The 18482-nt window shown below is 37.8% G+C and overlaps 1 protein-coding gene across 1 annotated transcript in view; it reads right to left on the bottom strand.

Moving 5' to 3' along the window:
* Positions 1–3312: 3312 nt before the first annotated feature.
* The window catches only part of XPR1 (xenotropic and polytropic retrovirus receptor 1), a 2667923-nt gene continuing 2652753 nt past the window's right edge, over positions 3313–18482 (bottom strand). Inside the window, 1 exon segment of the mRNA XM_044085740.1 lies at positions 3313–6832. Within this exon segment, the coding sequence (XP_043941675.1) occupies positions 6772–6832 (61 nt within the window). The 3' untranslated portion in view covers positions 3313–6771.

Below are 18482 nucleotides of genomic sequence, written 5' to 3'. Positions count from 1 at the left end.
CTAAAACATCAGCACAATCATAATTATAGCAGAGCACATGAAAATCTATTTTTCAGGCCATGGACAGTCTCTTCACCAATTTATCCTTAAGCCCAGACTGATGGATGGAGGAATGCATTTTCAGGGCCTGATTCACTGAAGAGGACTACAGTTTGGACTGGTGACACAAACAGCTGACAGCCATATGTCACAGCATGACAATTAGGTCTCTGGACCTTATGCTGGGCCAGAGGTCAGACAGAAATCAGGTCAAGGATGTGTGGTCAGGGACTAATTCCATTTAGATGGGGGTGCATAAAAAAATATCTGTCTTCTTTGAGAGTCACAATAACACAACCTGAGTGCTTCCAAGCTGCAATGATGACACCCTCAAAGACTGGTGCCACAGGATAAATGACTCAGAACTCCTCCTCCCCTTCTCCTTCCCCAGAGAATACATTAAAGTTATTTCTGGGGAAGGAACTAGGGCAAAGGCCAGGCTACACAAGATCTCACAATCCTCTGGGTTTCTGCAGCAGTTGGGTCACTGAGTTGGGGAGCCGTAAGGAGGGAAGAACTCAAAGTCCTTGTCTGTCTCAAGCACAATGGTTTAGTTTCTGGGTCCTCAGAATGAGTGACAGGGAATTCTCTACTAAATGCAGGAGCAAATGCATGATGCCTCATTTAGAGGGGGGTTGCAAGTATGAAATGAATGGGCATGTGATGGATGTCCAGCAACTGGAAGGTGGCATCCAGACATGTGTCAGTCAAGGGCAATGTGTTAGCAAAAGACACCTACCCCATGTTTAGCTCTGATATGAGGCCATATTCTCAAGCAGAGTAACCCTGTGCCCTTCCTTCATTTTCACACCAATCATGAAACATTTGCTTTGTGTCTACACCTTGAGCCATAAGGTCTTGTGACACCCTGAGAACCAGGGCAACAGACCTTGCTAGCTCCAGTGGGGAGGGAAGTCTTTTGTCATGAGTAACCCTAACCAGTGGCAAGGTGACTCAAAAGACCACTCCCTGGGTACTGATCCATTAGTAGTAAGCTCCAACTGATCAACATGGACTCAGGTAGTTCTTACAGCCTAGAATACACTTCAAAGGTGGGAAACACGGAATATAGCTCCTCTGTTCCCACTGTAATTTGTTTAGGCAGAGGACTGGCACACAACTGATATGAATGTTTTAACAAGAAATCTACCCCACTGAGGTCTAGGCTGCAGCTTGACTTCAGAGTTTCACTTCTTTATTACACTGCTCTGGTTATAGCTTAGGGTTGCGGTTTGGACTTTCTCCCCGACTCCCCAGCCAAGGAACATTTAACTCTGTCATTTCTCCTGGCAGCAAATTAGGCCAGAAGCTAATCCCTCTTGAACCAGTAGCCAGCACAGATGAAATGATGGCACTGCTTTAAATCAGAAGACCATACAGACTATGCCAGCATGAGTCTTGACTAATAATTTGAAGGCACCAGAACATTTCAGAGAGTTTTCTTTCCAGGCCTGAGCTTGAGAATGTTTCATTGATGTACACTACAATCGGGATCCAAACTTTTTCTGTGTGCCAGCACTATATGTTCTTTTTCTGAATACTAGTTTATTTGTGTATTTGGAGTGATAGGAGGAGCTTTGACTGGTACATAAAGGACTAGTCTTTTCTTTATGTTGTGGCACACTTAACTGTATATGCCTGTTCCATACACTTCCGAGCATGATGTTGGATTATGTATGTGCAACTTGTCTGGAAGGGCCATGAACTGGCATAACCAACTTGTAGTGGGCAGACATAACTTGTTCTAGTATTCTCAAAAAGAATGTACACACCTGAGTTAGCCTGCCCACTTCAAGTCAGTTACACAGGTACCACAAAATGTTCCTCTGATGGGAGTTTCCTTCCAGGGGCCTTTTTTTTGTTTTCTAAGCAAACTGCTGTTCAAAACTAACATGCTTCCACGAATTTAGATTTCTATGCTAATATGAACCACAGCGTTGGAAAAATAAAGTCTTGAAATGTTTACATCTAATACATATTAAAAAAATAAGCACGCTTCATACATAGTGTACATATATTGCTGCAATATTCGTTGTTATTACATGGATGCACTAGAAACAATTAAATAAGATCCCCTTCTCAGATAGTTTTATTCCAACTTGAATATGCTATGAAATCACATTGCTAGGATAATACTGTGAGTTGAGCTTTTATTTTTTTCCAAACAGTGATATTTGATTCTGATTATACTGATGGCTTGCCAGCAAGTTTTTGTTACAAATTCCGAATTCTTGCCTCCTGAAAAATGTTGATATGTAAATGTGGGTTTTCTTTAAAAAAGTCAATCCTCTTGGCACAGGTACTGAAAACTAGAACTGTACTTTGTTGAAAAAGGCACTTCATTGTGTTTTCTTTGTCTACATTTTACACCACTATAAAAAAAAAGCCATGGTTGTAATACCGGGCAGTGCTTTCACATTAGAAATGACTTAAAACTAGGACATCCATTACAGAAACATTTTCTGGTACTTTAAATGCTATGTCAATATAAACCCACCAATGACCATGAACAAGACCTGTAAGTAAACATGCTGCAGTCAGTCACATGTAAGAAAATGCTCCACAGATCTATAGGCAGGTATACTCACAGACATCACCACTCAGTTCAAGCACTGGTTGCATGGCAGGCCTGTTCAAGGCCTTGCAGCAAAATTTGTTAGGTTATGTATCCTCTTGAGAAGGCTAAGATGTTGTATTTATGTTCCACATCATACTGTTTAGGTAAATCTGTGGGAACTAGGCACTACTGAAGAGAGATCAGAATCCCAAAGCTTCACTATGTTAGAGACAGCTTACGTTTTACAGCCATTAGAGCTGAATATTTAACATAAATCAGCTTGCAGCCTTATATGAGATTAACTAACATGAGCTAGGCACGTTCCACATTCTTGGTTCATAGGTAAGTACTAGAAAATCAGTCTGTAGACTATTATATGTCTAGCCAATAACCAGACAGTGATCAAAGATGAGAATCAAACCCTGCACTTTTTGTTTGTAAAGTAAATACCTTAACCATTATGCCAACCTCCAACCCCTGGGATCTCTACTGACTGAGCACATGGAAGTTTTCCACTCTTGCGGTTTGTGTAAAAAAAAAAAGAGCAGAACAATCAAACACATTTCCTCTCTTCTTTACTAAGCTCGTCTGAAGTGCAGTGGTTCACGTGACAAAGGATCATACATTTACAGTTGGAAACTTGAATATTCACAGACAAAGCAAATGATTTGCTTAAGGATACAGATTAAACAAAAAGACACAGCTGGAGTCAATTCTGACGGCCCCACTTTTCTGTGGTGTGGTTTAAGCACTTTACCCCAAGTACAAGCAAATACATTCTGCTTTAAGTAACCTACAAAAATAACCGATCTTTAGGAAAATGACAGCTATCTAGGACAAGGATCAGCTTTAGCAGGGGTTAAATAAACTGACTGTTGGTAACATGAAAGGGTAACAGAGACAGACAAGTACAATTATCAGCAAAAGCTACTCTTAGTAAGGTAATTTGAATTAGCACACACGAAGAAAACAGCAAATTAAAAAGCACAGAAGACAGAACATGCTCAGTCAATAACATCAGCACAGTCCTGATGCAGCAGCAAGCTGAATTACATTTCTACTTCACACTACACATATCTAGAGTTTTCCATCACTTCTACGCAGTGTTGTCTGGCCACATTTCAGCAGCAAACAAACTCAACTAGATGTTCAGTCATGATCCTTCCCACCCTCCTCTTTTCAATGTTTACAGTATTGTTCATTAAACAGTTAATACAAGGAACTTACAACTTTGCTTTACATGCATCTTGAAAACAAGAAAAGAGTTCAGCTGAGCGTGAGTTTGATGCCAGTGGTGGGGGGACTGGACAGTATACAATTAACAGTACTCCTTTACAAGTTACCCACAGCAGTCAAGCTACAAGTAACTGTAGATCTACTAAAGCAGACACTGATTTCTTAGATGCCCAATTGTTTGTTTGTTTGTTTTTTGTCAAAGACAACAAAGCAGTAAAACTAGCACCTTTTCCTCTCCTGTCTCAGCAGTGATACTGTATTACCTTTTTATTATACTACACAACAAAACTCAGTATTTTGGAGTGGTATTGTTGGTGGGGGAGGGACAATGTGTTTTTACGCAGCAAATGTTTCTTAAGTATGACCTTGCTAAACTACATTCAGCAATCAAAGCAGTTGGCTACAAAGCACAAGTATTTTTTGGCTATGAATGATTTGGTTTATTGGCCAATGTACGTAAAAGTATTTTACAGCTCTGCTGACATTGCTTCTAAAGGAACCACAGTATCTAAAGCATTATATTTCGGTAACAACACTAAAAAGGGCAGCAATGCAGACCAATGAGGTGGAAGCAGGGGGATTACTGATAATCTGAGTAAAAAGCACAGCCAAGTACTAAACCTACTCAATTTTTGGTGTCCCCATTCAGAAAAATGTTATGCAAATGCAGAGGCTAAGACAATTGAGCCATTTTAAAATACTGCCTAGGTATTTGAGAAACCCTAAGCAAAGCAAACAAAATCTGCAAACTTTGGCTGTGTTTAGAACCTCTATTTTAATATTAAGCTATTTTGTTTCGACATTTAAAAAATAAAATGGTAAGACCGCATTAATCTGTATGTAAATAATATACAATTTAAAAAAGTTACAAATTTTTTTTTCTCTTAATCATGCTAAATTTGTAAAGAAACAAACTGTGTCAGAAAGCTTGTTTCACATGGAAACAGAATTACACTGAAACTGAAACACCGTTAATGTCAGTCCCTCCCATGTTTCCAAACTGCCAGTATTCGCATCGCCCCTGATTGTCAGTCACACTGAAGACTGCAGCTGGCAGGAGTGCGAGTCTTAATGGTGTGTAAAACAAAACAGGCTAAATATGCCCATCTTACAGCTGCAAGTGACTAATGTTACATAGTGCACAAACAGGTATACACAGACACATTTGTTTCTCCATGGCTTACTTCAAAAAGGTCTAGGGACATGAAATGAAGTCTGGCCTGCCCTTTTCTTAGCACAAGAAATTTATGGGCAGATACTGCATCTGTTTTACACAGCACAAACATGTTCATAAACACATTTACATGTACACGTCAACCTCAGAGGTAGATAAATGCACACCTCAGTACGTTGGAATGCCCTCAAAACCAAGACGTTTGTGGAGAGTGGCCAGCTTTAGGGTATCAGATTTGGTCTTCTCCTGCAACAATTCATTATAAACAAGTAAGACTAGAACATGGGAGGGGTGTTTTACTATTCTTGCACATTTCTGAGCCATATTGTCAGTACACTCACTCACTGTGCAACACACCACAACTTCTGGTGCATTCTAAAAAAAAGAGTACATTAAAACTCTACACATAAAGTTCCCTGTCAAAGGCGAGATAATGTGTACTACAACAATACTTGCAATTTTTTTTAATTTAAGACAGCTTTCTACACCTACAGGACAAGAACTCTCTAAGAGGAAATTTAGAGTTACAACTTTTTTTTTCTTTTTTTTTTTCTTTTTTTTTAAGACAAGCTGCAAAAGGAAAAGAACACTTAACCTAACAATATTCCTAAAACTAACGGGACTGCTCACGAACAGCTTGTCAGTATTTACACAGTGTGTGTTTGATTTTTTTAACATTATGTACAAATATCTGAGCAATGCCAGATGAGCAACTTGAAAGCACCTGGGAAGATGGCACAGTGTTGACTTTCTCTCAGGCAGGAATTCTGGCAGCTACTCCTTCTAGTCACTACACACACATAAATATATACACATTTTGTTGGGGGTGCTTTTAACATTTCTGTACCTGAGATTCAGAAGCTCATTTGTTTCATAATGAAAAAGATGATAAATACTTATGACACTCAGTGAGAGGAAACCGTTACAGTCCCTTCCCCAACTCAAATGAAACCCAGATGACATCCGCCCATCAAATGCACAACGGTACGTCTTAAAAATACGATTTAGCCTCTAAAACCTGCATTCTCTAGGCTAAAGTCAGGCAAAAAATGCATAGTGACATGATCAGTTCCACTGGCACACATCCAGCCGAGAAAAAAGATTGCCATCTTCAAAACACAGCAACATAAATTCCTGCAATAAACCTTGCTGTTTCATTAAACAGCACTGATCAACAAAAAATATAACAATCAGTCTTAAATGTTCCATAAGCTCTAACACTTAAAAATTAATATATAATTGCACAAGACTCGAGTTTCATAATTTCTCATTTCATAAACAATGCAGAAACTATTGACAAAAGAACAATACATAAAAAATCCTAAAATTAAAAGCCACTTCACAAATGAAGTACTGTTTTAAGTGCACTTTTCCTGCAAGTGCATCTGAGGCAACGTGCTGGTCAGACAGGAAGGAAACAAAATACCACTTTGAACCAGGTGATGCCAGTCCACACCAGTTTGAGTATCAAAGGCTTTATCTGTCCAGGTCGTGAATCCTTTTGCTGCTTTGTTTACCTCTATAATTCTGATACAGTAACTGAATGATTTGATTGTAAACAGTCTCTTTGTCACGATTATATTAATCTTTTGATTAATTACCAACTGGCTAAACATATTTAAAAAAAATTACAAAGACACAGTGAGATTGTTTAAGTTGTTGCAGTAGGTAGCTCTGGTGGTATTTCAATGTGTCGTTACTTTGCTTCTGGTTGATCTGTGTAGATGTTGATAATTCTGTGTTGCGTGAAAATCGTGGAAATATTTCAAGTAAAGGCTTCATCATCTGTGTCATCTATCAGCACCTTAGTATCTCGACCTTTCAACCTAGAAGGGATGGATGGAAAGAAGAGAAAGTAAAAGGTGTTCTGATGTAAAAAAAAAAAAGCCTAACAGAAAAATTAAACTCAGCTACCAAGTATTGTAACAGAATTTTTTATAAGAACTTAAGTTTGATTTTTTTCTACTCAAAGTCCACATTTCTAAGTTTTATTTCATTTGTACAAGTTAATAAGTATATTAATGTATTTCACAGGTTTCAGGATCATTTCCTTTTACTACTGAATGCAGATGCACTGTAAGCAAAACAGGTAAGTCATTCAATAATTAACACACCTAAGCTGCCCTTCTTGCTTTGCTAAGAGCAAATGTGTTCCCTATCAAAATCAATTCTTATTGGACAATAACTGCATTACATATTGGCATTTTTGCTAAGACCCCCCCCCCCCCAACACAAAAAATAGAAAAAATACTGGCTTGATAAGGAAAGAAATATCCATTAAAATGACTAAATATTCATTGCACTGCAGCATCTATTGACTTAAGTGTCTCAGTGCATTTCCCTCTGTGTCATTTCTTATATGTTCATGACTTTTCTTTAATGAAAACCTTCGTAAACTTTTCATTAAGCCTTGGTGTATCAACCAGGGGCGGCCCGTGCTATCGGACTGCCGGACTGCAGCCCCCTCAAACCAAAAAGAACTCAAAAAATAAAAAAAAAAAAATTAAAGGACTCGTACAGTTGCATGCAGATACTGAGAGCACTATGCTTGATCTCAATGGGAATCTAGAGGAGTAAAGGGTTTGGATCTAGGGGAGGAGGACAGGGAGAGTGTTGAATATATTAAATATTGTGAAACTGGTGAAGAATTGAAAAACTGGTTAAGTGTTGAATATATGGTGCTTGTCAAGGTGTGTGTGTGTGTGTGTGTGTGTGTGTGTGTGTGTGTGTGTGTGTGTGTGTGTGTGTGTGTGTGTGTGTGTGTGTGTGTGTGTGTGTGTGTGTGTGTGTGTGTGTGTGTGTGTGTGCTCATGTGTGTGTGGTAGTGAATACCTGCTACCCTAACCCTGTAGGTAATAAGACCTGTTAAAGAGTTGATTTACCCACCACCAAAAGTTAAATTGTTGATGTTTGCCCCATATATTATTGTTGATGTGTTCATCATATCTGTGGTTTGTTAATAAATTTGTTCAAATTTGTGATGTTGATGGTGAAATAGTAACATTGTTGCCTCCATTTGCTCAGGTTCTCAGGTGGTTGGTTCCTCTGGTTCTTGTTCTTGATTCTTGGGTGGGGGTGGCTCTTTTTGTGTGGGTGTTTGTTTTATTGTTGCCTGCATTATGCAGGTTGTGCTTTTTGTTGTTGGTGCCTGGGTGCAGATTCTTGGGGTCTAGTTCCTTTCTCTGTTTTTGTGGGTCTTCTTTCTGTGTTCTGTGGGGTTTAGTTTTTGTCCGTGTTTGTGTTTGTTTGGGTTTCATGTTATTTTTTTTTTTTATTCTGTTCTGCAATTGTTTTTTTCCTGGTCAGAAATAAAAAATTGTTTTAATGTTAAATAAAGAAAATAGATTAATGAATTTTATTAGATATTTTTGATCTGAATGTTTTTTTCATGCTATTTTTCTGATAGTGGCATTTATGTTATTGCAGAGTCAGTAGGTGCCTTTGTTGAGGTTTGATTCTTGGCTGGGGTGCAGTGCTTTTGTGGGTTTATCTCGGTGTGGTGTTTACATGTTGTCTGGGTGTTCTGCCTGTTTATGTGTGGTGTCTCTCAATTTTCCTGCCATTTTATAAAGACATTTCTTTTGTTCCATTCTAAAATCTTCTGGCTGAAAATAGTTTTGTTCCATCACAAGTAAAATTGACAATCAGAAAACAAACTTTTATTTTAGTCATAAGAAAATACATAGTAAAACCTTTTTATTTCTAGCATTTTTTAAATTTTTAAAGGTGACTATTTTTAAATTTTTTTTTATTTTTATTTGTAATACTCTGTTAGTGGCTTTGTCATTTTTTGTGCCTGTAATACCCTGTTACAGGCTTTGTCAGGTTTTTGAGAGCTTTGATGTGAAGGGGGGGCATTATTCATTTTGTCTGAATTTTTGTGCTGTTTCAGCCCTCCATGGTGCTTGTGAGAGATGATTGAAGGAGGTGGTAAGTGACAGCCTTGACTGAACTGAGATTCATAAAGTTTAAAAGCACAGTCAGGTCTGCTCTTGACTGTTTCACTGGACTGTTTTGCACAGGTGTGATGTCTGTAAAGGTACCACAGCCACACTTTTCCTAAAGTCAAAACAAAGCAGCTGTAGTGGTATGTTCTTTTTCTTTAGCATTTTTGGTATTGTATTGGTATGTATGGTGGTGGCTTTGGCACACAATCATTTATTCTAGCAATTTTCCACCCTGATATTAAGCAAGAGCAATTTTGAATGTGTTTTTTTTTTGCATTTTACCCCACCCCAATAATTTTTTGCTTTCCATTGTGCTTTGTTGTTACCCCTTATTGTGTTGTGTGGAATGTATTCCAAGACTCAGGAGCTGCAGGGAATTGGACAAGAGTAGTAATAGCTAGGAGCTGAGAGTAGCAGCTTTTGATTGCAGAAGGTGTTTGTTCTACTCCCATGAGTGCTGAGCGTTCTGCTTGATTGTCTGAAGTTAATACTAATGGATCAGAATGAATGCTGCCTTACATCAAGAGGACTAATTAATTTTTATCTGCCACGGTAAAATGTATTTTTTTTGAATGTGAATTTTTTTAATGTTGTTTCAGTGAATGTGAGTTTCAGCAGAAGGAAGGTTTAAAAGTTTGTTTTTTAGATGATGTAGTGTGTTTTTATTGTAAAAAAAAAAAAAAAAAAACTTTCAAATGAAGTTCAAAATCATCATAGAGTATGCACATTAGTGTAGTGTTTATAAGTAATGGAAATAGCAAAGAAATGGATCATGGAAATGCTGGGGGAAGGGCTGCAGGGGCAGGAGGTTTGAGGGGGGTTTTGGGCAGGGCAAACCCAGACAAGCTATACCTCCCAACTGAACCACTCCTCAAAGAAACAAATAGATTTTTTGCAAATTTTATTTTGTTGTTTTTGCTTTTTATTTTTGATTTGTTCCTCAAAAATTTTTGATTAAGTCACTAAATAAATAAGTGGATTTCAGACTTACCTAGTTTCAGACTTCTTCACCTTCAGAAAAAACCAAGACTAGACCTATCCATGCTAACGGTTGTTCTATTTTTTTAACCTTTTATTTTATTATGTTATTATATTCCCCAACTATATTTGCCCCAATATATTTGGCCTTGTCCGTTTTAGTAGGCTTTTTTAGTACTGTTTATTTTAGTACTGTTATATTGTTGTGCTATAACAGATATTGAGTCTTACATAGATTATATGCATATAAATAGATTTACAGAAATAGTTAGAGCATGACCTGTCTGATTGAGTCCCTGATTATGACTCAAAATGTTGCTCTTCCATGAAAATAGCCCTTTTAAAATAGAAAATTTTGGAAGAATAATTATAAATATTATAATTAAAAATCGGAAATTTATAATTACTTTTAATGCAGAAGAAATGCATTTAGATTATTTTTTTTGGTCAGCCTCAAGTTAACGCTACTAATATTAAAAGTGTCCCTTCTTTGGGCAGTTCCCAAGTGTGTATGTTGTTGCTATTTTATATTTTTTTTCACCATTTTTTTTTCAATTTTTCATAAAATTGTGTTTTTTTTTAAAAAAATTAAAACATATAAATTAGTAATTTAAGACTGAAGTTAGAACAGATTGAATTTTTTCATTCATATTCATACAAGATTTCATTCATAATTCTAAATAGATAAATATTTCTAAAAAAGTTTATAGAGATTTTTTAAAATGAAATTTTATTTGTATTTTTTTGTCTTGTTTTTTTTCTGAGGTTGAAAGTATTTGCTTTTTGGACTTTTTGCTCTGGTTTTGAGGTGGGCCAACACAAGTCAAACAGAGACATTTCAATCCCCACATAGTGACTACACCTGTCGAAACTTGAAGTGTAGTGATGTGTGCAGTAGTGTGAAGCCATCCAAGGAGTGTATCAAAGGGCAGAGAGCTGCTAATATGCCTGCAGAGAATCCTTGATTTTGGTGGCTTTTCATCTGTCCCTTGATTTTGCAGAATACTCTGGTTTTTGTCATATTTTTTGTGTCATATTTATTTTTTTTTGTACTGTTGATTTATGTGTTCTGTTCATTGAAGCTGATACTGTATGTTTGTTCTGCAAGTAACTGTGACCATCAGGTAAGCTTGGCTGAGACTGCAGCATGCAAGCTTTAAAATTTAAATGTAGAAGTAAGCCAACTGCATAAATATGTAACAGCCTTAACTTAGAATAATGTACTAGATAATATATAAGCCTTGGGTATTGAAATGCATATGCCAGGACATCTTATATAAATTTAGACTTACATACATTATCTCTTCTCATTTCAAGACAGAGTCTACGCACAGTGTCAGTACTTTATAACTTTAATAAATCCTTTTAAGCAATGTATATTGCATGGATTTTAATTTTTGCTCAGGCATACTTTAGCCATGTTGTTTAGCACTGTTTTTACTTGTTTCTTTTTTTTTTTTTTTTTTGATTGAAACAGTTAGATGTCAGGCATTTTGGATTTTTGGATGTTTCAATTTTAGGTGTTAAGAAAGAGATTTCTTCTTTTTTCTTATTACCTGTTACTTCTTTAAAAATTGTGGTTATATTATTAGAGCTGCATTCTTGAAGGAAGTGTGAGTTTTAATTTATTTATTTTTTTAAGCTTTGTTTTGATTCTGGCTCTTTTTTATTTTTTTTAAAAAATATTTTTTATTTTGTTTTCTCTGCAATTTATTTTTCATTCTTTCCATTCTAGTTTTCATTTTGTCTTGATTGGAATTTCATGACACTTCTTGGCATTCTGTCTGTTTTGAACTCTCATGTATTTCTTACAGGTGTTTTTGTGCGCAGATTAGTTTCAGGCTTGAACTCTGTACCTTGTTGTGTGGTGTTTTGACCCTTCTCCCACCTCCATTTTAAACTCAATGCAGGTGTTAAAACCTTAATTAGAGACCATGGTGGGCCTTGTGGAAAACCCTTTGTGTTTTTGTGGTTTGCAATGAGTGATTCATGTGCTATAAGTTGGTCGTTGTGTATCCTCTGGCTATCTGGTTTTGCAGTTGTTTTGCTTTGCGTGTTGCCTCTGGGGGCAAGAGGTTCTCAGGTTTGCTTCTTGGCTGGGGTGCCTTCTTTGCTTTATCTTTATCTTCTCCTGTGTTTGTGTGGGTTTGCTTTTGTGTCCTCCAAGTTATTGGTAAGTCAGAATGTCCTTCTTCCTGGGCCTCTGCGAAAATATTTTTTTTTGTTCAAGTCCTGCCACTCAGATAATCTGATTTTTTGAATCCTTGCTGATTTTCATTTTAAGTGGTTGCATATTTGGATGTTTTACAGCCCTTGCATATTTGATGGTGCAGTTGTTGTGGGTTTCCTTCTCCATGGAGGGTATTTGGTCTCCCTTCTTTTGTGTGGTTGCTGTAGGTGTGAGTCTGCATCTCCTCCCTTGTGTCTTTAGTGGATTTGCTCCTGTCACTACTGAAATTTTATGTTTGCAGTGGATTTGCTCTGGTTTCTTTGATTTTCAGACTTCAATTTTTATTCTGTCAGCAGTAAAATTGACAGGCATTTGAATTTCAGACTTCATGTTCTTCAAAATTAACAGTAACTTTCAAATCAAAGTTTTTGTACCTTTAAAAACACAGCTATTTTCCCTCAGTATTTCCTTAAATGTGGTTTTGTATTTGTTATGTTTGCTACTTTTGTAACTGAATTCATTGAATATTTAGTATCTGTATTCAAGGCCTGTTTGCTGCCCAGGTTTGGTGTTGTTGAGGTAAGAAGGCCTATTTTCATGGTGAGTCTGAGTGTTACTTCCCTCATTAGCCATTTAAGCTAGGTTTTTGGTCTTTCTTTTGCAACTGATTGGTTGACAGCAGGTATGTTGCACTGTTTTGGTTTGATTAGCAGCTTAATCTTCATGGTTATGGTGCTTCCAAGATTATAGAAAGGAATGTTTGTGGTATGGGTTTGTTGTTTGCCCACAATTCATGTAGGCTTTTTTGTTTTTTTACAGTTGGTTTTTTGTGTGAGTGTGTTTTTGTTTTTTGGAGCTTTTTTTGAACAGAAATTTTGAATACATGAGAGTGAAGTTGGTTTTTAATTAACTGCACAAGTTGTGTTACAGCCTTTGATGCAGGTATCAACCTAAAGACAGCATACATGCATCTACAGACTTTAATGGACAGACTCCTGTACAGCCCTGACTGTGCATCCATTTAAGTCAGAGGATAACTCCAACTCTCTCTATGCTAACATCACAGGCGATAATGGCCAGCTTAATCTTTTGAGATGTCAGTGGACAATAAAAAGAAGTTATGTACTTACCCTAACATTCCATCTGTGTTGTCCACTTTAATTCTTCCTCAAACATTGGGTCGGGATTAGACTCGGTAGATACTATAGCTCGCAGACAACCGAAACTCCCAAGCTCCTCCCTACCTATAATGCACCAACCCCTAACATAGCTCAGATCTTGTTTGCTAAGAAACATAAATATTAACTACCTAAATTATGTTCCTAACAACGTATCCAGTATCTGAACTCCACAGACACACTGATGTCTTAATAGCGTCTCACTCTTCCAGAAGTCTATGACGGCAAAATTCAGGAGCTGGTGGGTGGGAAGTTGAGGAAGAATGAAAATGGACAACACAGATGGAATGTTATGGTAAGTACATAACTTTTTTACCTGATGATGTCAGTTTTCATTCATTCTTCAACCATTAGGACAGAGTCCCCAGCTACCTTACATCCCAGGTGAATTCTAAGGAAGGATATTGCTGAGTATGGTTGAACCAATGGCTGCTCTTCCCCCTCAAGACCAGATCCAGTTAGTAATGAGTAATAAAGTTATGAGGATTAGCCCAAGTAGCAGCTATGCATATTGGAATGGTTGGACAAAATACTGATGAGGTTGCCACAGATTTTGTAGAGTGAGCTTTCAAATTTTTTGGTAATGGAATGCCTGATTTATTATAGACAAAGGCTATGCAGTTTGTAATCCATCTTTCCAATCTCACTTTTGTAATAGACTTGCAATTTATCTGCAAAAGATATGAATAACTGATCAGATTTTCATTCTGTGTAAGTAGAAATGCAGCTATCTATGAACGTCTAAGTAAATGCAAAATGTTTTCACCTTTGTTTTCAAATTTGGGGAAGAAAACAGATAAGTTAATAAACTGAGTGATACTGAATTCTGACACCACCTTAGGAAGGAAGGTAGGGTTTAATGTCACTCTATCCTTACGGAAAACCAAGTAAGGAGAGTTAGAGGCTAACGCTTGGAGTCCTGAAATTATCCTGACAGAGGTAATAGCCACTATAAATAAGGTCTTCCATGTCAAAAATTTAAGATCACATTTTGCAGCTGGTTCGAAGGGGGAAAGGATTAAGGCTTGCAAAACAAGGTTCAAATCCCACTAAGGAGTAAGACCTTTGTAAAGTGGTAAATAGTACCCCTTAGAAATGGTTTGCATATATTAGTAGAAGCTAGGGAAGAACTGTCAACTCTTACATGAAAGTCAGAAATTGCTGCCAAATGAACTTTAATAGTAGAGGAGCTAGCTCCCTCATTAAAAAATTCCTGCCAAAATTCTAATACAGTTTGCATAGCGGCTAAAAAGGGATTTATACTTTGTTTGATACACCCAACAAACAAACCTCTTCCACTTATGCTTGTAGATTTTCCTGGTGTAAGCTTTATGGGAAGACAAAAGTATACAATGGATACAATGAGAGCAGTTTATCTGGATATTAACGGAAGTGGAGAAACCATGCTGTCAGCTTTAGGTATGATAAATCTAGATGAACCATGTCGGTCAGGTGAGACAGGAGGTCTGGAATTGGATCCAGAATCCAAGATGGGTAAATTAGATGAGGCCAAAGGAAGGGAAATCAAACCTATTGAGACCAGTAAGGTGCAATGAGAATGACTTTGCTCTTCAACCTCGCAGCTTTCTGTAGGAATTTGGGAATCAATGGTGTTGGTGGATAAGCAGAGAGAAAACAAGAGGGCCAATCCTGGGGGAATAGGGCAAAGAAGCTGTTGCATTTGTTGTTCAGGGAAGATGCAAGACGGTCACAGCAGGGCTGGCACCATTGACAGAAAATCGCCACCATCACTTTTCTGTTGAGAGACCACTCATGAGGTAGAAGAATGAACCAGCTCAATTTGTCTGAAATTACATTGGACTTTCCCAGAATGTGCATTGCTATCTGAAAGCAGTTGGATGAGCTTGCCCATTGCCACAGTCTGAGGGCTTCTCAACAAAGGGATACGACCTGGTTCCTCCTTGCTTGCTGATGTACCAAACTCCTGACATATTTTCCATTTGGACTGCAATTTCTCCCAGAAGAAGAGCATCTTGAAAAGCTTGCAACGCTAAGAGTACTGCTCTCACCTCCGCAACATTTATATGTAAATTGGCCTCTCCAGGGAACCAAGTGCCTTGGACTGTTTTCTCCTGGAAGTGCCTCCTCCACACCCACATTGGGAAGCATCCATGATCACTATGACTTTGGGTTGAGGGAGAATGAATGGAAGGCCTTGTAAAAGTTGGTCTGACCTTATCCACCACCAAAGGTACTTCTTGCATGTCTGTGTGATGTTATTTGAACTGACATGTTTTGATAAAGACTTGACCATTGGGATGCTAGCATCCATTGAAGAATTCTCATATGATATTTTGCCAGGGGAACAAGAATTACGGCTGCTGACACTGACCCCAAGACAAAGAATTCGCTGAGCTGAAATTTTGGTGGTGTGAATAATTTTTGCAACTTGGAATCTCAAGTTTGAACCCTCTTTAGGGGAAGTGAGGCTGACACAGATACTGCACTGAAATGTGCTCCTATGAATTCTAGTGTTTGTGATGGGAGTAACTGAAATTTGTTGCAGTTTATTGTGATTCCCAGAAGGGAGCAAGTTTAGAGTACCTGGTTTCTGGCTATTATGAGTAGACGCCTGGTCAGAATGGTAATGAGCCGGTCATCTAAATACAGAAGCAACCAGAATCCCTGCAGTCTCAAGTAAGCTGAGGAACCTTCTGGACTGCCTGTTCACTGTTATGTGATAGTACACATCTTGAAGGTCTATTGAGCACATACAATTGTCCTTGCCTAGAAAAGGCAGAATGGACTGAACCGTGATCATCCGAAACTTTGAGTGCTGAACTGATTTGTTCAAGTTGCTGAGATCCATAATTGGTCTCCAGTCCCCTGTTTTCTTTGGCATTAAAAAGAATATTGAGTAAATTTTGGATTATTTCTGGTCAGGTGGGACTTCTTGGATGACCCCCTTTTCTAGCAGCTTTTTTATTTCTAGTGCTGCTGCTTTCCTCTGACTGGGTGGAACATCAAGAAACTTTTGTGAGGATGGAGGTGGAAGGGAAAAGGGAATCATATAACCTCTGGAAATAATCCTCTGCACCAATGTGTCTTTGTGACATCTAGCCAGGCTCTCTGGTGCAGGGATAAGCAACCCCGAGTTGCCTCCAGAGGAGGACAATTGGGCCTCCTTTCAGGAGCACTGGTAGGGTCTGTCAGACAAGGAATCTCTAGACCCTTGGTCTTGTGCACCACCTCTGCCACGTTGGCGGCATCTTCTGTTATTGTTCCCTCGTCTGCTGCTGGGGCAACCATCTCCACATGTATCTAGGAAAGGTGAGCCCCAGATATGGCTTCTGAAAAGGAAGTTGGAAGTAACCATTTTAATATTAAATTATTTCTTCTATCTACTAACACAACATTAAAATGGTCAGGGCCCAAGCAATATACAGAAAGGTCATTGGCATCTGAATAAGGCAGCTTATGGCTGCATTTTTTACATTTTTAAGTCTTTTCTCAGACATATTTCTAAACTAACAGAAGAAGTAAACAAATACAGATGAAAATCCTTTTTGTTTGGGGTAAGGAGGAAAAACGAGAAAAAGGGAAAACACGAGTACCAATAATGGTACTGTGGAATATACAAATGTGTAAAGGTGAGAGTTAGAAACGTAGAACAATTTACAGTTTAACAAAACGGATACCAGAAATGGTAAACAAGAATACACAAGCATATATCTATACAGATTTGGGAAAATGTTTTAAGTATAAATTCAGTTATCTCAACTACTATGCTTGAGAGCAAAGATGACCACATCTATACACGAAAGCAGGAAACGAGATCTGGGATATGTTATATGTTGGTGTACTGCAGGGAGGAGCTCAAGAGTTTCAGTTGGCCCCAAGCTATACTACCAGCAGAGTCAGATCTGAGGATCGAATCCGGACCCAATGGCTGAGGAATAAATGAAAATTGATATCAGATCTACAATTTATGTAAGTAATGCATGCCATAGTGCATAAGGTATGCAAAACAGCAGTAGCAGAGTCCTTTTAAGAAGAATGATAGCCAGAAAATATGGAACTAGTAGATCTAATTTGTTGACAAATTGTATACTTTAACTTTCATGTTAGAAGCATTTCAAACTTAGAACAGATGGGGCCAAAACTGCTGACAGAAGAAGTAAAACTGACTTGATAGTAACTGGAGGGCTCTTTAATGAATCACCCTGAAAAAGAGAATATTCACTTTATTAACTTTGGAGAAGATTGTGACCCAGAAAAGAAAAGGAATCCATTGAATCTACTCTGACAGTAGTGCACAGCACTCAAGAAATTCACTTCTTCAGAAGTTTTCTTTTAACTTCCTTTTAGAGGATGAAACTTTACTAGTTGCCATAGTCTGCTGAGAGTGGAATCCTGAAGGCTGACTAGTTTGACAAGCCACTTGAACAGCAGAAAGAACATGAAAAAACAAGAAATCCTAAACAGCCTTCCCTTGCCTATTTATAGTAGCCTCATTGAAGCATAGACAAATACAATAAAGTGAAATGATGTGCAATTTCCCTAGGCAGTGAACCCAAAGTATGCACTTGGCCTCAGTGGCAAGAACGGCCTAGCTGAAGGCATGCTTACAGAATAAAAGAATGATCATAATAAAGAAATAAAGAGGGCTTAGTTAGTCCTAACACAGAGGAAAAAAGAAACAACTTCTGGAAAGTAACAGACGTCGTCCTTGGGATGAGAAAAAGAAGAGGCGCAGTAGAGTATAAACAAGATATTACCTACAACTATTTTTTTTCCCCCAAAAAATAAAATGGCCCAACAACAGTTAAAAAGCTCTTGCAAAGCATAACCAGTCTCCTTTACTCAGAGATGCCATTCTCCCTTCACTCCTTTATTCCTTCTGAGTCCATTAAATAGATAGTGTGGAGCAGACTCATTGCTATTCCTGTCTCCACATTAGTTTTTTTTCTTTATCAGTAAGGCAATAAGGATAATGTTTTTATACAGAGTTCTACATTAAAAATTTATGACCAGATCAGCAAACATCTTCAAAGACTAGAAAGATCACAGACTCATGGTCCTGACAGTTTTATCTCAAATTCAGGAAAGATCTGTAACATTTACATAGTCAACAATCTCAGATTTACTTAATCACAGTACAACAGTGTGTGTGGTGCCACTAACTTGTTAAGACATGTTCATCCCACAACTGCATAAAGGAAGGCTAGTTTCTGAAAATGAC

The sequence above is a fragment of the Protopterus annectens genome, chromosome 10.part0 (genome assembly GCF_019279795.1).
Source record: "Protopterus annectens isolate FY-2018-M chromosome 10.part0, PAN1.0, whole genome shotgun sequence".
NCBI lineage: Eukaryota > Metazoa > Chordata > Ceratodontiformes > Protopteridae > Protopterus > Protopterus annectens.
Note: the sequence above shows the minus strand (reverse complement) of the source record. Positions and strands in the feature narration are given on the sequence as shown.